Source organism: Bathycoccus prasinos (genome assembly GCF_002220235.1).
Source record: "Bathycoccus prasinos genomic : Chromosome_10".
Taxonomy (NCBI): domain Eukaryota; kingdom Viridiplantae; phylum Chlorophyta; class Mamiellophyceae; order Mamiellales; family Bathycoccaceae; genus Bathycoccus; species Bathycoccus prasinos.
In genome coordinates, this window is record NC_023999.1 from 166,025 (window position 1) to 182,498 (window position 16,474).

The 16,474-nt window shown below is 48.8% G+C and overlaps 8 protein-coding genes across 8 annotated transcripts; 3 read left to right on the forward strand and 5 right to left on the reverse strand.

The window, feature by feature from the left end:
* Positions 1-114: 114 nt before the first annotated feature.
* Bathy10g00920 (predicted protein) lies at positions 115-1,461 on the reverse strand (the record flags this gene model as incomplete). Its single annotated transcript, XM_007510421.1, has 1 exon — positions 115-1,461. The coding sequence occupies one exon, from the start codon at positions 1,459-1,461 to the stop codon at positions 115-117; it is 1,347 nt and encodes a 448-aa protein (XP_007510483.1).
* A 478-nt stretch (positions 1,462-1,939) lies between these two features.
* On the forward strand, positions 1,940-4,702 carry Bathy10g00930 (bifunctional aspartokinase I/homeserine dehydrogenase I; the record flags this gene model as incomplete). Its single annotated transcript, XM_007510437.1, has 1 exon — positions 1,940-4,702. The coding sequence occupies one exon, from the start codon at positions 1,940-1,942 to the stop codon at positions 4,700-4,702; it is 2,763 nt and encodes a 920-aa protein (XP_007510499.1).
* Positions 4,703-4,976: 274 nt separating this feature from the next.
* On the reverse strand, positions 4,977-5,138 carry Bathy10g00940 (unknown protein; the record flags this gene model as incomplete). Its single annotated transcript, XM_007510405.1, has 1 exon — positions 4,977-5,138. One exon carries the CDS (start codon positions 5,136-5,138, stop codon positions 4,977-4,979), a length of 162 nt encoding a protein of 53 aa, XP_007510467.1.
* Positions 5,139-5,259: 121 nt separating this feature from the next.
* Positions 5,260-6,186, forward strand: Bathy10g00950 (thioesterase; the record flags this gene model as incomplete). Its single annotated transcript, XM_007510454.1, has 1 exon — positions 5,260-6,186. The coding sequence occupies one exon, from the start codon at positions 5,260-5,262 to the stop codon at positions 6,184-6,186; it is 927 nt and encodes a 308-aa protein (XP_007510516.1).
* Positions 6,187-6,256: 70 nt separating this feature from the next.
* Bathy10g00960 (predicted protein) lies at positions 6,257-8,557 on the reverse strand (the record flags this gene model as incomplete). The annotated part of the gene is made up of 1 exon (XM_007510706.1): positions 6,257-8,557. The coding sequence occupies one exon, from the start codon at positions 8,555-8,557 to the stop codon at positions 6,257-6,259; it is 2,301 nt and encodes a 766-aa protein (XP_007510768.1).
* Positions 8,558-8,763: 206 nt separating this feature from the next.
* Bathy10g00970 (predicted protein) lies at positions 8,764-11,408 on the forward strand (the record flags this gene model as incomplete). Its single annotated transcript, XM_007510461.1, has 2 exons — positions 8,764-8,838; positions 9,030-11,408. The coding sequence occupies 2 exons, from the start codon at positions 8,764-8,766 to the stop codon at positions 11,406-11,408; spliced, it is 2,454 nt and encodes an 817-aa protein (XP_007510523.1).
* A 94-nt stretch (positions 11,409-11,502) lies between these two features.
* On the reverse strand, positions 11,503-13,588 carry Bathy10g00980 (HesA/MoeB/ThiF family protein; the record flags this gene model as incomplete). The annotated part of the gene is made up of 2 exons (XM_007510711.1): positions 11,503-11,535; positions 11,579-13,588. 2 exons carry the CDS (start codon positions 13,586-13,588, stop codon positions 11,503-11,505), a joined length of 2,043 nt encoding a protein of 680 aa, XP_007510773.1.
* Positions 13,589-13,714: 126 nt separating this feature from the next.
* Bathy10g00990 (predicted protein) lies at positions 13,715-16,267 on the reverse strand (the record flags this gene model as incomplete). The annotated part of the gene is made up of 1 exon (XM_007510609.1): positions 13,715-16,267. The coding sequence occupies one exon, from the start codon at positions 16,265-16,267 to the stop codon at positions 13,715-13,717; it is 2,553 nt and encodes an 850-aa protein (XP_007510671.1).
* Between the last annotated feature and the right edge of the window lie 207 nt (positions 16,268-16,474).

The window sequence follows — 16,474 nt, forward strand, 5'->3', positions numbered from 1 at the left end:
AACCGCATGCTTTTTTTTTGACGGCACACGAGAGCTCTTTGGATGAAAATTTTACACACACACACGCTTAAGTTGTTGTTTACAAAGGGCTACTTACGATCTTCTTACACACTGCTAATTAAAGTTAAACCACCGGCTCTTCTTTGTCTTCTTCTCCTCCTCGTCTGTTTTTTTCCTTCTCACTTCGCCGAAATCGTCGACGCTGACGTCGTACTCCTCGTCTTCGCTTCCGAATCCTCTGAATATTTTATACGAAGTCCACGCCAATCGAGGTTTCTCGCCGAGTTGTAACCACGCGTCTCGGATTCGTTTTTTCATTCTGCCGACTAATGATTTACCTTTTAACGCTTCGTTCGGGTCGAGGCCTAATCGGCCGTAGCGTTCCTCGCCTCGGCGGATCATTTGGTTGGCGACGTCGAAAGGGTCATCGACTCGCGCGGAGCCGGACATCATGGAGGCGACGGAAGTGCGTTCGCATTTCGACATCGCGTATTCTAAAATTGGGAGGTTGTTTTCTTTGACAAAGTGAATGCAATCGACTGGGCAGGATTCGATGGCGATGTTTATGTCTTCTTCTTCGTCGTCCCATTGGGCGAAAACGCGAGCGCGGCCGAATTGATCATCCATGGCGAACGTTTTCGGCGCCGAGTGGCAGCACTGTTTGCATCCGATGCATTGACACTCGTTTACGAATACCGCGCGCGGGTACCCGATCGCGGGATCTTTGCCTTTGAATTCCGAGAGAGGTTCGCCCGTATACCCGCCTCCTTCATCGTCTTCTTCGTCCGCGGCGCCTCGTTTCATAAACTCTTGCGTCATGCGTTCCAGCTCTTTCATCTCCGCGTCGTACGCCGCTCTCGCGGTATCGTCCATTAAAATATCGTACGCTTCGTTCAAAATAATGCACACGTCCGATCCAGCTTCTCCCGCGATGTCCGGGTGACACGCTTTCTGCAACCTCCTGTACGCCTTTTTAATCTCCGCCGAGGAGGCGTCTTTCGGCACTTGAATCAAGGAATAAAAATCGCCAGGAATCGCCTTCTTCACTTCCGTCGTATCGATTTCCTCCCCGAACGCGTCCAATAACTGCCCGTCTTCGTCGAACTCGAAATCGTCCTCCATGGATTCGTCCCACGTGCTCGATATTTCAATATCCAAGCGATCTCGTTCCAATTCCGTCGTCTGTTTCGCTCGAACGACGTGTACATGTCCTCTTCCTCTTCCCATCATTCTCGCGACATCGACACCGTTAATCCCATCGTCATCATCGTATCTTTTTTTCCCGCCCAAAAATCCGCGCGTTAATTTCTTCTTCTGGAACGCTTCAAACCCCCCAAAAACGCCAGTTCCTTTTCCATTCCGTCCTCTGTTCTTAAAATTCCAAGAAGAAACAAAAGAAGTGGACGCGCACTCGGAACTCGTCTGTCTCGCCCCGACGACAGAGAGTTGGAGAAGCCGCATGATGATGATTTGTGAGATCTCTTCTTCTCTCTCGTTCCAATCTTTTTCTCAAAGTTTTTTCAAAACTCTTCTGCAGAGAGTTTTTTTTTTCTTTTTTTGGACATGATGAGAGAAAGGACACGTCTCTCAAAAGAAGCAGCGCTCTTTCAAAACCCCTTCTTTATTATATATATGGGAGTAAAAAAAAGTAGTATTAATTGACCGCCACAAATCCTTTTCCTGGGACGAGACGAAAAATGGCACACAACTTTATCTTTTCTTCTCGTCTTGAGGTTTTCGCGCATCCAGATTTCTGCATTCGCTCGTCCCTCCGATGAGATAAATACCAACACAGAGATATATAAGAGAGAGAGAGAGAGGAGAAAAACACTACTTTTTGTATATATATATATATATGATGATGCGTTTTATGAGCGCGTCGTCGTCCGCGTCGTCGTCGACGGCGTCGCTGTCGTGGCGAAAGAATACTCACGGGAAGATGGTGACTTCATCATCGTCAAAATCATCGTCCAATGCGAGGAAACGAGATAAAGGGAATGGCGGGAATAAAAAAAGTCTTCGCGTCTTTTCGCGAGCGGTACCGGCGGACGTGCGAGCCTTTATGGATACGTTACCGGACGAGAAAGTCACCACCTTCCCCAGAGGTGCGGAAGCTGGTTGGAAAGTGCATAAATTCGGTGGCACGTGCGTCGGCTCCTCGGAGAGAATATCCGGCGTCTGCGACTTACTCATCGACAGCGCGAAAAACGGGAACCAAACGTTCGCGGTGGTATCCGCGATGGGGGTGATCACGAAATCGGAACCGAAAGTGACGGATTGCTTGATAAACGCGACGACGATGGCGGCGGCGAGATCGAGGGATTACGTGGAAGAGTTGGAAAAGTTGAGAGAGAAACACACGACGACGGCGACGGATTTGTTGACGATACCGAAGGAATTCGATAAGTACATGGAATCTTTTAATAAAGAGTTGGAAGATTTAGGGTCGATGTTGAAGGCGATTTCTATCGTAGGGTGCTCGACGGAAACGTTTGCGGATTTTGTGGTTGGTCACGGGGAGTTGTGGACGGCGCGATTGACCGCCGCGGCGATTCGATGTAAAGGAGGAAAATCGTATTGGATCGACGCCAGAGAAATATTGGTAGTGACCGAAGCCGAAGACGGAGGCGTAGACGTGGATTACGATAAGTCTAACTATCGCTTGGATTTGTGGAATCATTTAACGCACATGAGAGGCAGCCTCGATAAAGATACGATCGTCGTATGCACCGGTTTCATCGCGTCTACGCCGGAGGGGTTTCCTACGACGTTGAAACGAAACGGGAGCGATTACTCCGCGACCATCTTTGGCGCGTTACTCGTCGCGGACGATATCACCATCTGGACCGACGTCGATGGAGTGTACTCCTCTGATCCGAGACGCGTGAAAGACGCCGTATGCTTGGAACGCTTGTCCTACAATGAGGCGTGGGAGTTGGCGTATTTTGGCGCGAACGTCTTGCACCCGCGAACGACGTTACCGGCTATGAAATATTCAATTCCGATTTGCATCAGGAACTACTTCAATCAATCTGCACCGGGGACATTGATTGCGGCGAGATGCGAGATTCCAGCCGACGAATCCAAAAAAGGCACGAAAAATGTTGGTAGTCGCGTGTCCACCGCGGGCGAGTTGATTAAAGGTATTACCACCATCGACGACGTGTGCTTAATCACCGTGGAAGGTACCGGTCTCGTTGGTGTTCCAGGTTTTGCCTCGGCGGTTTTCAGTACCGTTCGCGATGCCAACTGTAACGTGGTTATGATTTCGCAAGCGTCCTCGGAACACTCGATTTGTTTCGCCGTTCGCCAAAACGAAGCCGACAAAGTCGTGGAGGCGCTGAACAAGCGATTCGAGAAGGCTATCGCCGCTGGGAGAGTCTCGAGAGTCGTCGCTTTGAACAACTGCTCCATCTTATCCGCGGTTGGTCAAAATATGGCGAACGTCCCGGGCGTCTCGGCGATGTTGTTTACCGCCTTGGCATCCGCCGCGGTCAACGTCATCGCCATCTCCCAAGGTGCGAGTGAATACAACATTACCGTCGTGATCAAGAAATCTGATTGCATCAAGGCCGTCAACGCCGTGCACTCAAGATTCTACGCCTCGCGAACTCCGTTATCGGTTGGGATCGTCGGTCCCGGCTTGGTCGGCAAAACCTTGTTGGCGCAAATGCAAGAGCAAAAACAAACTTTATTGGATAAATTTGGCGTCGATTTACGCGTCGTCGCTATTTCCGGCGGTAGCAAAATGCACTTGGCCGAAACCGGCGGTTTCATCGACTTGGACGACTGGGAGAATAAATACTCCAACGAAAACGAAGCGGCGGATTTCGAAAAGTTCACCGATCACGTAGAAGAATCCAACTCACCGAATCAAGTCATCATCGATTGCTCAGCTTCGGATGCCGTCGCGTTGCAATACAAAGGATGGCTCAGCAGAGGTATTCACGTCGTCACGCCGAACAAGAAAGCCAACTCGGGACCGTACGAGTATTACAAGTCCTTGAGAAACATTCAAAGAGATTCGTACACGCATTACTTTTACGAAGCCACCGTTGGCGCCGGTTTACCGATTATTTCCACCGTGAAATCGTTAGAAGACGCCGGTGATGACATCAAATTAATTCAAGGCATCTTCTCCGGGACGTTGAGTTATATCTTCAACACGTTAACGCCGGATAAGAAATTCTCCGACGTCGTCGCCGAGGCCAAAGCGAACGGGTACACGGAACCGGATCCGAGAGATGATTTGTCCGGTGTTGACGTGGCGAGAAAGGTGACGATTTTGGCGCGCGAGTGCGGCTTATCCTTGGAATTGAGCGATATCCCGATCGAATCGTTAGTTCCGGAACCTTTACAAAACGTCGAATCCGTGGACGAGTTCATGCAAAAGCTCCCGGACTACGACCACGAAATCGCGGCGAAAATGGCCGCCGCCGAAGCGAACGGGAACAAGCTCATTTTCGTCGGCGTCGTCGACGTCGAGAACAAGAAAGGCTCGGTGCAATTGAAAGAGTACCCGAAAGATCATCCGTTCGCGCAGTTGAAAGGTTCGGATAATATCATCTCGTACATCTCCAAGCGATACACGGAAGCGGGACCGTTGGTGGTTCGCGGCCCCGGGGCGGGCGCCGAAGTCACCGCAGGGGGTGTTTTCGCGGACGTTTTGAGAGTGTGCGCGCACTTAGGTGCCCCGTCTTAATACCATATATGCGATCGCTGGATGAAGAGAAACGGCTAAATGGCGTCGCGCGGTGTTAAAGAAAGAGAGAAAGAAAGAGAAAGAAGGAATACAATGAAGAGACAGAGAATGGGCTATACCTTTAATGACAATATAAAAACATCCTACTACTAAATCACATTAAAAATCACATTCTGCTACGTGCTAATACTAACTTTAAGTCACTCTAAACGTCTGCTCTTTGCCTTTTCCCCTCCACCAATCAACCCTTCTTTCAATGTTTCCAATTCTCTCTTTACCTTTTCTTCTTTGCAGTCTTACTCGCGCTCTCGTCGCTGCCACCCGAAGAAACATCGTAAAGTCGAGAATCTTTCATTCCGAACACCACGGCAATCGCGCCGACGAACGCGGCGAGCCAGTAGAAATAGCCCAGGTAGTGTCGCAAAGGACACGCCATGATTTCTTTTGAGGTGGTTGAGGACAAAAAATGCGAGAGAAATTTTCAACAAATTATTAATAAAAAAAAAACGCTTTGATTTTCTCTTCAGAAAAAAGAGAGAGAGAGACAAAACACTGACATGGAGTCCAAGTACATCGTTCGCGAACACGTCGATGACATTTCGCTCGAGGACGAGAACGTGATCAATTTGATAATGATACCTCAGGCAGGTTTAGGGGCGTGGTGTTATCACGGAAAAAAATGGAACCATTTGACCACGTGCTTGTTGAAAGAAAATACGCAGAAGAGAGTGAGATTGATACCGATCGAGATGAAAGGACGAAACAGTCGGTACAACGAGACGGCTTTGGAAAGCGTAAACGAGGTGGTGGACGAGATGATGGCGGAGTTGAAGCCGCTGTTTTCGAAGGAGTTGTCGAAGCAGAGGTACGTTTTGTTCGGTTTTTCGTTGGGCGCATGGATTGCGTTTGAGTTAGGGAGACGTCTCGAAAGAGACGACGCGTGCGCGAATCCGAGCTTGGTCGCGTGTTGCGGGAATCGTCCGAACCATTTGTGTTCGGAATATTACGATCCAGATATCATAGCACCGCGAATTGCGCAAATTACAGATGCAAAACTGTTTTGGAAGGCGTTCGAGAGAAGATACGGATCTAATCCGGAGATGACCGAGGATATGAAGACGAGGATTTTACCGAACATTCGATCGGATTTCGTTCAAGTCGAAACGTACGATTACAAAGTAACGACGGAGAAATACGACTTGAACGAGCGATTGGAGTCGCCAATGCTATGCGTGGCCGCGAAAAACGATAAGAGATACCACGCGATGGATTTTGAACGTTGGCCTGAATTGTGCTCGAACAACGGCAAATTTAGGTGCGCGAAGAAATGGATTCGAGGCGTCGACCCGAATTTGTACACGGACGAAGACGTTGAGGGAACAGGAATCGCTAAAGAGTACTGGGGTACGCCGCATAGGCTCATCGTCGATTATCCGGATGAACTCATCGCCGAATTACAAAACGCCTTGCGCGAGATCTTTTGAATACTAAGTATTATTTTTGGGCACATAAAAAAAGTTCGCGTTACAACTCATCTTCTTCATCGTCGCTCGATTAAAATTTTTTCTTTGCTTGTTTTCTAGAATTCTTGGTGTTTGGAGCGGTGCACGACGAAATTTCTCTCTTGTTACTTCTCCCTCCCGTTGCTCTGTTTTTAGGTCCCCAGTTTTCCTCTGGGTTGGTTGGAAATCGCGTCTCGCCAGCCATCTGCGCTTTACTAAATGCCCCGTTCACTCGCGTCCATTTTGCTTTTACTACCGGTTCTTTCTTCAAAATCGAGGCGCCGGGAGACTTGCCATTTTTGAAATCCTCCTGCGCCGGGTGCTCTTGCTCCCAGCACTTCATTATGTCCCATAAAACGTTCGACGGGGCGTTGGTTTTGACGGCTAATTGATTACAGTGTACGCCGCTGACTTTATACCCGGCGTTAATAATCGCCGATCGAAACAGCGCCAGCGTTGGCGGCGTAATTTTTAAAGTCCCGGCCATAGAGTGTAAGCAATAATGCAACGGCGTATCCGGTAACTCCTCCGAACAGTTCGTCAGTAACGCTCTAACTTTCTCTTTCCCTGGGTACCGTTCATCCGAACTCTCTTTGACGTCTTTGAGAACGCTTTCGACCCAACCTTTATCGTGCACTGGCGCCGACCAAATCGGCCCGCCAACGTTCATCCCCCACCCGCAGTTGTGACACTTGCGATCGCCGTGTTCGTTGTGTTCCACCGCAGCGGAGAGTTTTCCTGGAATAAACTTCGTGTACGTTTTTCCAGTTCGTTCGTGCGACCTCTCTTCGACTTTTCCTAAAGGTTGTAATTCGAACGAATCGCACCCGACGCATTGGAACACGTACGACAAATTAGACGCCGCCGCTTTACAGTTGACCGCCGAGGAGTACACTCTGACGTACACGCGAGCGTAGAAATCAATCTGCGTAGAAAGCACGGGAACAATATAACGTCTATTCTTTACCGCGGCAGATTGAATAGCCGCTAACAAGATCCTCGTCGACTGTTCGTGGCAATATCTCGCTTTCAAAGGGTAGCTCCCGTATTTCGTCCATCCAACTTCGGCGTTGTTGCCGCACAAAACGGACATGTCTGTCGCGGTGACGCATAACAAACCACCTTCAACGGGCGCTAAAACCGCCGATTCTAACTGTTGCGATGGAGTCCCGTACGGATCTAAATCGACCACGTCGAAACACTTCTCGTGTTGCAACGCAACCACGCGAACGTCGCCGCAGTTGGTTACGATTTTGTCCACGCGTCGTTTCACCTCTTCGGATTCTCGCGCGTTGTATTCTTTATTATTTTCCACGGCTAACGCGGCAGTTGGATCTAAATCGTTCGCGACGATACACTTGACATCGTCCAGTTCCCTGGCGTACCGAATCGCTCTCAGCCCAGTCGCGCACATGCCTTCTAAAATAGTAATCGGTTCTAACGGCGGTTTTTCTTTCTTCTCTTCATCTTCTTCTTCTTCTATTATTACTTTCGGTTGTTCAGCAGCAGCAGCAGCAGCATCGTCGGCCGTTTCTCGTTTCTCTTCCGCACCAACCACTTGCCATCGAAACGTCCCTGGTTTCACTTCCACCCACTCTTTTTGTTTTTCATCATCCTCCGTCTTCGTCGTCGTCGCCGGATGTTCTCGCGTCGTCTCTTTCGTCGCGAACATGTGCTCTCGCTCTCGCTCGCTCACCAAATGCGCGATGATCTTGCTCTCTCGCGGTACTTTGTTATACATCCCTTTCCCTCGTCTCGTTTTCTGATCCGTGTCGTTTTCGTGTTCTTCTTTCCTTCTCTTTTGAAACTCTCTTACGATTGCCAGCGATAAGTCTCGATTGACCACTTGCGGTCGGTTATAAAACACCTCGTTTTCTCGTTGCAAGACTTTCCCTTTGCCTTCGACGACGACTTCGTCGAAGCCAATTGGTGGTGGCAATAATATTGAAGGAATTTCTTCTGAGCGCATTCTTCTTTGGAAATTGTTGTTGTTGTTCTTGTTGTTCCGCGCGGTCGTTGTTCCGGGTGTCGTCGTCGAAACGAATCCGCTTATAAGACGATGATGCGCCGTCACGAAAGACTTTACAGACGACGACGATGATGTTGCAAAAAGAAATGGCTGTTGTTGTACTCCTGCCGCTGCTTTTTCGACGGAAGAGATACTAACAACAGAAGCTTTGACAGCAGCGACAGAAACGAAACGCGCGCTGTTCCTTCTTCTTAGCATGCACTGATGAAACTCCGTTTGTTTCTCCTCGCTAAAGTGATGAGAGAAAGAAGCAGACGGAGAGAGAGAAAATGTTTTGTGCCGCGACGACGAGTACATGTAAAATTTTTTTCTCCTCTTCGCCATTGGCAATTTTACGACACGCACACTTTAAACAACTCGACGAAACCCCCTTACCAATGCACGAAGAAGCTCTTGTTGTTCATTTTTTTTGTTTTTTCACTCTCTTCTCTCTCTCTCGGCTGCGTGCTTTTTTTTCTTTTTTTTTCGAAGACACAGAGATCTTCTTCTTTCTTTAACGCCACACAAATTTTCCGCTCTTTCTCTCTAAAATGAACAACGCGAAAGAGTTCACGAACGAAGAGCGCTCGCTTCTGAAGTTTCAAAAGAAACAACAGCACGGACAGGTATTCTTATTCTTATTCTTATTATTAGTAGTAGTAGTAGTACTCGTGCATTCGTATTCGTATGGTAGTGTTGTATTGTTTTTGTTTGTAGTATATTGCGTTTGATTGGATGATGATGATGATTTTGGGGAGAATTACGGCGCGCTGACATCTTTCTCTTTCTTTCTCTTTCTTTCTTTTTCTTTCTTCAGATCGAAGCGAGACGTAAAGAAGTCTCGGATTTAGAGCGTCAACTTCTCAAAGAGAAGCGAAAATCAGAGGCATTCGAGAAAACCGTGATTGCGATTTCGGACGAGTGGAACCAATTGCAATCGGCGTTCGAGACGCTTCTTGAAGAACAAAACTTTGCAATCACCACCGACGATGATAAAAGTCAGAAAAGAAATATCAATTCGAGGAGGTTTGATGCGTTCAGAAGACTTTTGCTGAAGAACGTCAGCGAAGAAGACGAAGCGGCGTTTGAGAAGGAGTTCAACCCTCCGCGGGCGAAGAAGAAGAGGAAACGCGGCGACGGCGGGGATGGAGACGGCGATACCGCGACGAGGGAAGACGAGACGATGGAGAACGAGGGAGAGGAAGAAAGCGACGAGGACGAGGAGGTGAACGCGACAGAGGAGGCAAAGTTTTTAGCCGACTTGAAAAGTCGAGCGGCAAAGACGAAGGAGCGATTTGCGAGCGCCGTTATCGCGGCGAAGAAGAATCCGAACGCGACGGCGAACGAGAAAAAAACGGATTACTTAGCCGCGGATGCGTTGAGAGCGAAGCGAATCGCGAACGCGTTGAGAGCGACGAAGGCAAAGATGGAGGAGAAGTTGAAGGAGAACGAGGAGTTGTTGGAAACCAGACGTTTGGACGTGATGCATTTGAGACGGAGAATTGAAATTTTGCAATACGAAGGCGCCAACCCGGGCGAGGTCGATAAAGATTTGGGCATCAAGTTAGCGACGAAAGAAGACGCAAAATTAGCCGGAGCCAAGGCGCAAATGAAAGCGAGCGAGAAAGCTGCTGCTGGTGCTGCTGCGACGACGCCGCCGTCTTCGAATGCCCCAACGAAGAACGTGGAAACCGATAGCACACAACTCGGACAACTCAAAGCGGATTTAGGCGAAGCGGTGGCGAGATTTAAAATGTCCGAAAAGCTTCTCGCCGATATGCGCGAAAAGAACGCAAAGATCGAATCGGAGTTGAAAGCTATCAAGAACCAAGGCAAAAATGGCGCCAGCGAAGCCTTAGTTGTCCAATCGCCTCTGTATACCGCGTTATCGCAACAGCTGGAGATTTTGAAAACTGAATCTACGAAATTCGACACGAGACTCGAACAAACGAAGAGAGAGAACGACCAGATTAAAACGAGGAATTTGAAGTTGGAAATCGCGAATCGAGACGCGCAAGCGCAAGAGGAGAAACTGAACGCGGCGGAGAATTACTCGAGAGAGTTGAAGTCTTTCCTCGAAAGAGCGAATAAGGAAAGAGACGAGGCGGAGAAGAAAATTTCCGACGCGGTTGGCGCGGAGAAAGGCAAAGGGAAAGATACGGAAGAGTCCGCGCAAGCTTTATTGAAAATTGTTCAGCAGCAAATGGAAGCGTTTAAGAACGAAAACGAAAAGTTGAAGAAAGCGCGAACGGAACGCGACGAGGCGAAAGAGCAAAACCGGACGTTTGAAACGCAAGTCAAATCTCTCGAAGCGAAAGTCGCTACGCTGGAAAAGAAAGCGGCGTCGAAATCGAAAACGTTGGAGAAAGATTTAGCCGCGGTTACGGCTGAATTGAAACAAGAAAAAGAAAACAGAGAAAGATTAGAAAACGAAACGAAAGAGAAATCGGACGAGCTCGATCAGTTAGCCGAGGAGCTCGGCGGTTTAGCCTCGATGGCGGACGAAGCGACGGAATACGGCGAAACGATTTTACAAAAGCTGTCCGACAAGGAAGACGAAGTGAACAAAATGAAGAAAGAGGCCGCCGCGGCGCAAAGAGAGGCGAAAAAGTATTACGACGATTACGAACAAGTTAGAATGAGCAACGAGAAAGATAAAGTCGAAGCGAAAGCGGCGACGGAGAAAGCGCAAAAGTTAGAGGCGGATGTGGAAAAGTTGACGAAAGAGTTAGAGACGGCGAAATCCGAGGCGCGCGGCGCTTCCGGTGCCGGATCGAGCGATAAGTTGAAAATTGAACAATTGGAAACGGATTTGACGAAACTCAAGTCGCAGTTAAGTATCGTCGAAAGTCGATGCAACCAGTTGAGCTCGGACGAGGCGAAGTTACAAAAAGAGATTAAAAAATTAGAAAAGGAAAGAGACGATTTGAAAATTGAAAACGCCGGCGTGAAGAAAAAATGCGACCGATTATCGCGAGAAGGCGGTGCTGGGGCGTTGCAAGAAGAAATCGACGCGTATAAAACGATGATGGGGTGCAATGTGTGTAAGCAAAGAGATAAAGCGTGCGTGATTACGAAGTGTTTTCACATGTTTTGTAGGGAATGCATCGATACGAGAATCGCGACGAGGCAGAGAAAATGCCCCGGATGCGCGTTGGCGTTTTCCGAGAACGACGTTCAGAATATATATTTTTAATGCATTCAGCAAATAATATAAGAGCTATAGTTTTATCATCATAAGCACCCGTATAATCGATCGGCGTTTTCTCTCGTAATTCGCGCGGTTTCCTTCACCGACCAGCCTTTTGCTTTCGCGATAAACGCTACGATTTTGCGCAACTCGTTTTCTACGTTTTCGCAACTCACCAAATCAGATTCGACGACGATGCGATCGTCAGGGCACTTTCGTATGTTTTCGAGTGTTTTCTTCCATCCTCGCAAGTTTACCACCGATGAAAACCCAAAATACACGTGTTCACCTTTATTTAGCTTCATGCCGATCAGTTGTCGCATCCATTCCGAGGAGCCGCTGTACGAGTGCAACAATACGGCGCGCGGCATTTTCTTGCATTCGAATAACGCGCTTTGGATATCCGACGTCGCTTTCACGCAGTGCACAGCTATGGGCTTGTTAAGCTTTCGAGCGAGATCGAGTTGCTTCGTAAACGCTTCGAGTTGGAACGGGTAATCTGGAGGTGTAACTCCGTCGAGCGGTACTGCTATTTTATCTAAACCAATCTCGCCGATTATAGATAGTGGCGTTGCCGAGGCGAGCGTTTCGAGTTCTTCGATCCAAGCATGAAAAGTGGATTTGTTTTCGTGAATCCACCACGGATGGGCACCTAAAGCAATGGGATAGTTCAATTCCTTCGATATCTTGAGCGCTTTTTGCCAATCGGAGGGTTGCGTGCACGTTAAAGCCATTTTATACACTTCTTTACCCATCGCCTCAATTTCGCTGTCGTCGCTATGCAAGTGCCAGTGACAATGCGCATCGAAAATCTCGTTCAAGTTGAGGTTATCTTTCGAGGCATCGTGAAGGACGTCCTCGCCAATAAACTCCGTAAGCGATTCGTCGTCCACTTGTATTTTGTTGCCCATAGGCGTTGGTATCGTTTTCGCTTTGTCTGTTTTGTTCTCGGTAGATTCATTTGCTTTCTGAGCGTGTGCATCTTCTCCTCCTCCTCTGTCGGACGATGTCCACACCTTACTTTGCCATCCACTCGTGAACGGCTGACCGATCTTCTCTCTCTGCGCATCCGTTCTCGCAAGCACATCCACGACTACCTTACTCGCCGCTGCTAACCCTATCGCTCCAGTTACGAATGCCGCAGATCCCGAGCTTCCATCGGTGCAATTAATCTTCCCTCCGGACGGCACGCCTCCGTCACTATCGCTACTACTAGTATTACTATTCTTCACCGCGAAATTCTCGCTCAGCTCCTTCGCGTACACCGCTATCACCTTGAATTTCCTCTCTTTAAATGTTTCTGTTTTTTTACCATCTCCAGCAACCACATCGTCGCTCTTCATTCTCTTTCCGTTGGGGAATTTCTTCACGCCTCTCGGAAACGCGTACTTGTCCCGCAACGTCTTCCTTGCGCTCGCCAACAATCGGTTGAACGTCGCTTTTTGCAAATCTTCTACCGCGACGCCACTCGGAGGAAAATTCGTCATCCCAGCCGCACCACCGGTGGTCATCACGGGCACGTTATGCTTCACGCAATACGCGATGATTGCCGCTTTATCTTGTTCGTTGTCTGTGCAATCGACGACGTATTCAACCTTCCGTCCTTCGCCGCAACCAACTAGGGGTTTTAAAATCTCTTCCACGTTTTCTTTACTCACGAAATCTTCGACGCAATTCACCTTTGCGTCTTTATTCAGGTCCAATATCCTTTTCTTCATCGCTAAAGCTTTCGATTCTCCCACCGTCGATTCCATCGCCATCGTTTGTCTGTTGATATTCGTCACGCAGATGAAATCTAAATCAATTAAAGTAAACTCTCCAATCGATGTTCGCGCTAAAGCTTCCGCGCACCAAGAGCCGATGCCACCGATACCGATGATAACTACGTGTGTATTCTCCAGTTTCGAAACGTTCGCGTGGCCGTACAGTTTTTCCGTCCCGACGAACGCGTAGTGTTGTTCGTTTGTCTTCTTTTCCTCCTTAAGGTGGTCGTCCAATTCCAATCCGTTCCAACTGTTTTCTTCTTCTTTGTCTTCTTCTTCCCCGAGAGATTTTGCGCGCGCGGAAGACGAAACAACAGCGGCGCGTAGGCCTCTTCTTCGTCTTCTACTTTTACGATGACCAATACGACTCGCTTTTGATAAAGTCGTTGTTAAAGTCGTCACAAAGCAACAACAACGCGACATTATTCTTAGGTTTGAGATAGAAAAGGGCAGCTTTTGTGTGATTTCGTTCAGATGTGAATATATAAATAGTAGGCAATGTCAATTACTCTCTACGTCTCTTTCTCTCTCTTTCTCTCTGTCTCAGTATTAATCGTACCCGCTATCTCTGTACCTTTCTCGACCAATTCCTCCCGCACCGGGACCTTTGTAATCGCCTCGCAAAGGTCGCACGCCTTCCGGACGACTGACGCGTCTGCGGTACCGTTTTTGCTCCTCCTCTTCCTCCTCTTTTAAAGGTTCGTCTTCGTCCGAGAACCCGCTCGATTCCTCGTCGTCATCTTCATCGTCGTCGTCTGAATCGTCGTCGCTCGATGGAGATGATATTCCTTTGCCATTGCCTTTCTTCAAGGCCAAGCGATGCGCGACGACGATGACGTCTGGCTTTTTGTTGCAGTAGGAGCGACAGGCGTAGCGGATGGCCCGAGCGACGGTTCTTTCCACCGCGGCGAGTTTTGAGTCGTAATTCATCCCGGCGCAACTGTTCACCGCGGCTTCTTTCAAGTGTCGCAAGAGGCGTCCATTATCGGTCCACATTCCTCGGCTCGTGACTCGCGCTCTCGAGTCCATCGCGTGTCCAGCGGTTTCTATGACTTCAAAATCAACCACGACGACGCCTTCGGTAGCAATTCGCATTCTTTCTTCGATGGCTAAATCTTCCGCGGTACCCGAGCCTTTCCCACCATCGTTGAACATCGTTTGTAATCGAGCCGATCCGATTCGATGGAAATTGCCCAACGTGCCGTGCGCTTTCTTATTCTTCAAAGGCGTGACCCCGAGTAAGGTTCCGTTTCCTATGACTGAGGTGTGAACAACCCCGGTTTCTCTGGCTAACCGTTCGTGTTCTTTCAAAAACGCGTATTCTCCGTGAACCGGTAAGAAGTGTTCCGGTTTGATGAGCTTCAAAACTTCGTCCAACTCTTCCCGATGCGCGTGACCGGAGGAGTGTAATCCGTCGTCGCGTTTCATGGTGATGGTTGGGCCGATTTTCGCTATTGAATTCATCATTCGCATGACTTTTTTCTCGTTGCCGGGAATCATTTTTGCCGAGTACAATAACAAATCTTCTTTTCGTAAGGTGAGTAACGGGGAGGCGCCGCACGCGGCGCGAGCCAACTGAGCGTTTGGTTCACCTTGCGACCCGGTGGTTACAATTAACAGCTTCGACGGGTCGTACGAATCGATATCTTCGGCAGGAACGAGCTTTTCTGGATCGAACGGTGCCATTCCAGCTTTCTTGGCCGCTTCCAAATACGTATTCAAAGATTGTCCAACAAACGCGATAGATCTCCCCGTCGCTTGCGCGGCGTCGCGAATACCGTACAATCGATGTATATTTGACGCGAACTGGGTCGATATAATCCGTCCTTTATGTCCAACCACTTTTTGCATGATCGCTTCCCTCACCTCAGACTCTGACGTCGTCCTTCCCGGGGACAAAACGTTCGTCGAATCTGACATCATCAGCGTCACCCCTTCCTTCCCGACTTGTTCCCACGCCGTTCGATCGAAGATTTGATTATCCACGGGATCCTCGTCAATTTTCCAATCTCCGGTGTGAACAATCGTCCCGTGTTCGCTCCTAAAAATCAACCCGCAACAATCCGGGATCGAGTGCGTCACTCTCACCGCTTCAATCTCGAACGGTCCCGCCATGAACCGTTGGCCCATTTCCATAACTTTAAACCGGTCCGGATTCCAAAGGTTAAACTCTTGCATGCGTCGGGAGACGAGTTGCATGGTGAAAATACCCGCGTATACCGGCGTGTTCGGATCGAGCGCAGGGATCGCCCACGGCAACGCCCCGATGTGATCTTCGTGTCCGTGCGTAATCACTACCGCTTCAATCTTATCTCTCCATCTTTTCAAAAAACTGACGTCCGGTAACACTTTTTGTATCCCGAGCTCCTCGTGGTCCGGAAACATCAACCCGGCGTCCAACAAAATGTACCTATCGTTCACGCCCACGAGCATACAATTCATACCAATCTCGCCTAACCCTCCTAACGGTAAAATTTTAATCGGTGGATCGTCGATTAAATCATCGTTATACTCTCCTTGCGACGACGCGCCTCCTCCTCCTCCTCTCGGCTTTTCGTCGTACACGCTCGGGAACGCTTTGTCCTCGACGTACTCCAACGACGACCCGAGATGCGACTTCCCGTCCGAAGATTTCCTTACGCCTCTTCCTCGTCCTCGTCCTCCTCGTCCTCCTCGTCCTCCTCGTCCTCCTTTGTTCTCGCTCGTTCTCCCGCCTCCTCTGCCGTTCGAACCTCGTCCTCTGCCTCCTCTGCCGCCGCCTCCTGATTTCCTGTCGCGAAATTGCGACGGTTGTTGCGGCGGCTCTTCCCCGTACGTCGCCGCATTTCGCGGGAGTAAATCGCCTCTTCTTTTTTCTTTGTTATTGTTGTTGTCTTCTTCTTCTTTCCTCTGACGACGATGAAACGACGACTTTGACAAAGACGACGACGAAGAAGAAGCCGTTACGATGTCTTTTCGACGATTAGGAGTGCGAGCAGCCGTCGTCGCAACAGTCCTTCTGCTAAAAAACAAAGACGACGAGGAATTCTTTTTTAACGACAACGTCCTTCTCGAAGAATGCGAACAACAACAAGAAGTTGTTGGTGGTGTCGTCGTCGTCATTTCTCTGTCTCTGTCTCTCTCTCTGAAGGAGTCGCGCAGTACTCGTACGCGTTAAACTTTTCGCTTACGTGTGATGTCGTAAAAAAAGTGCTTGCTTCGTTTCAGGTCGTGCTGTTTTAGGGTTTCACATTGATACCCTAAATACATTTTTTTTTTTTTGCTTACTTTTCTTTTCTTTGGAAAAACACAGAAGACACTTGTCATTTC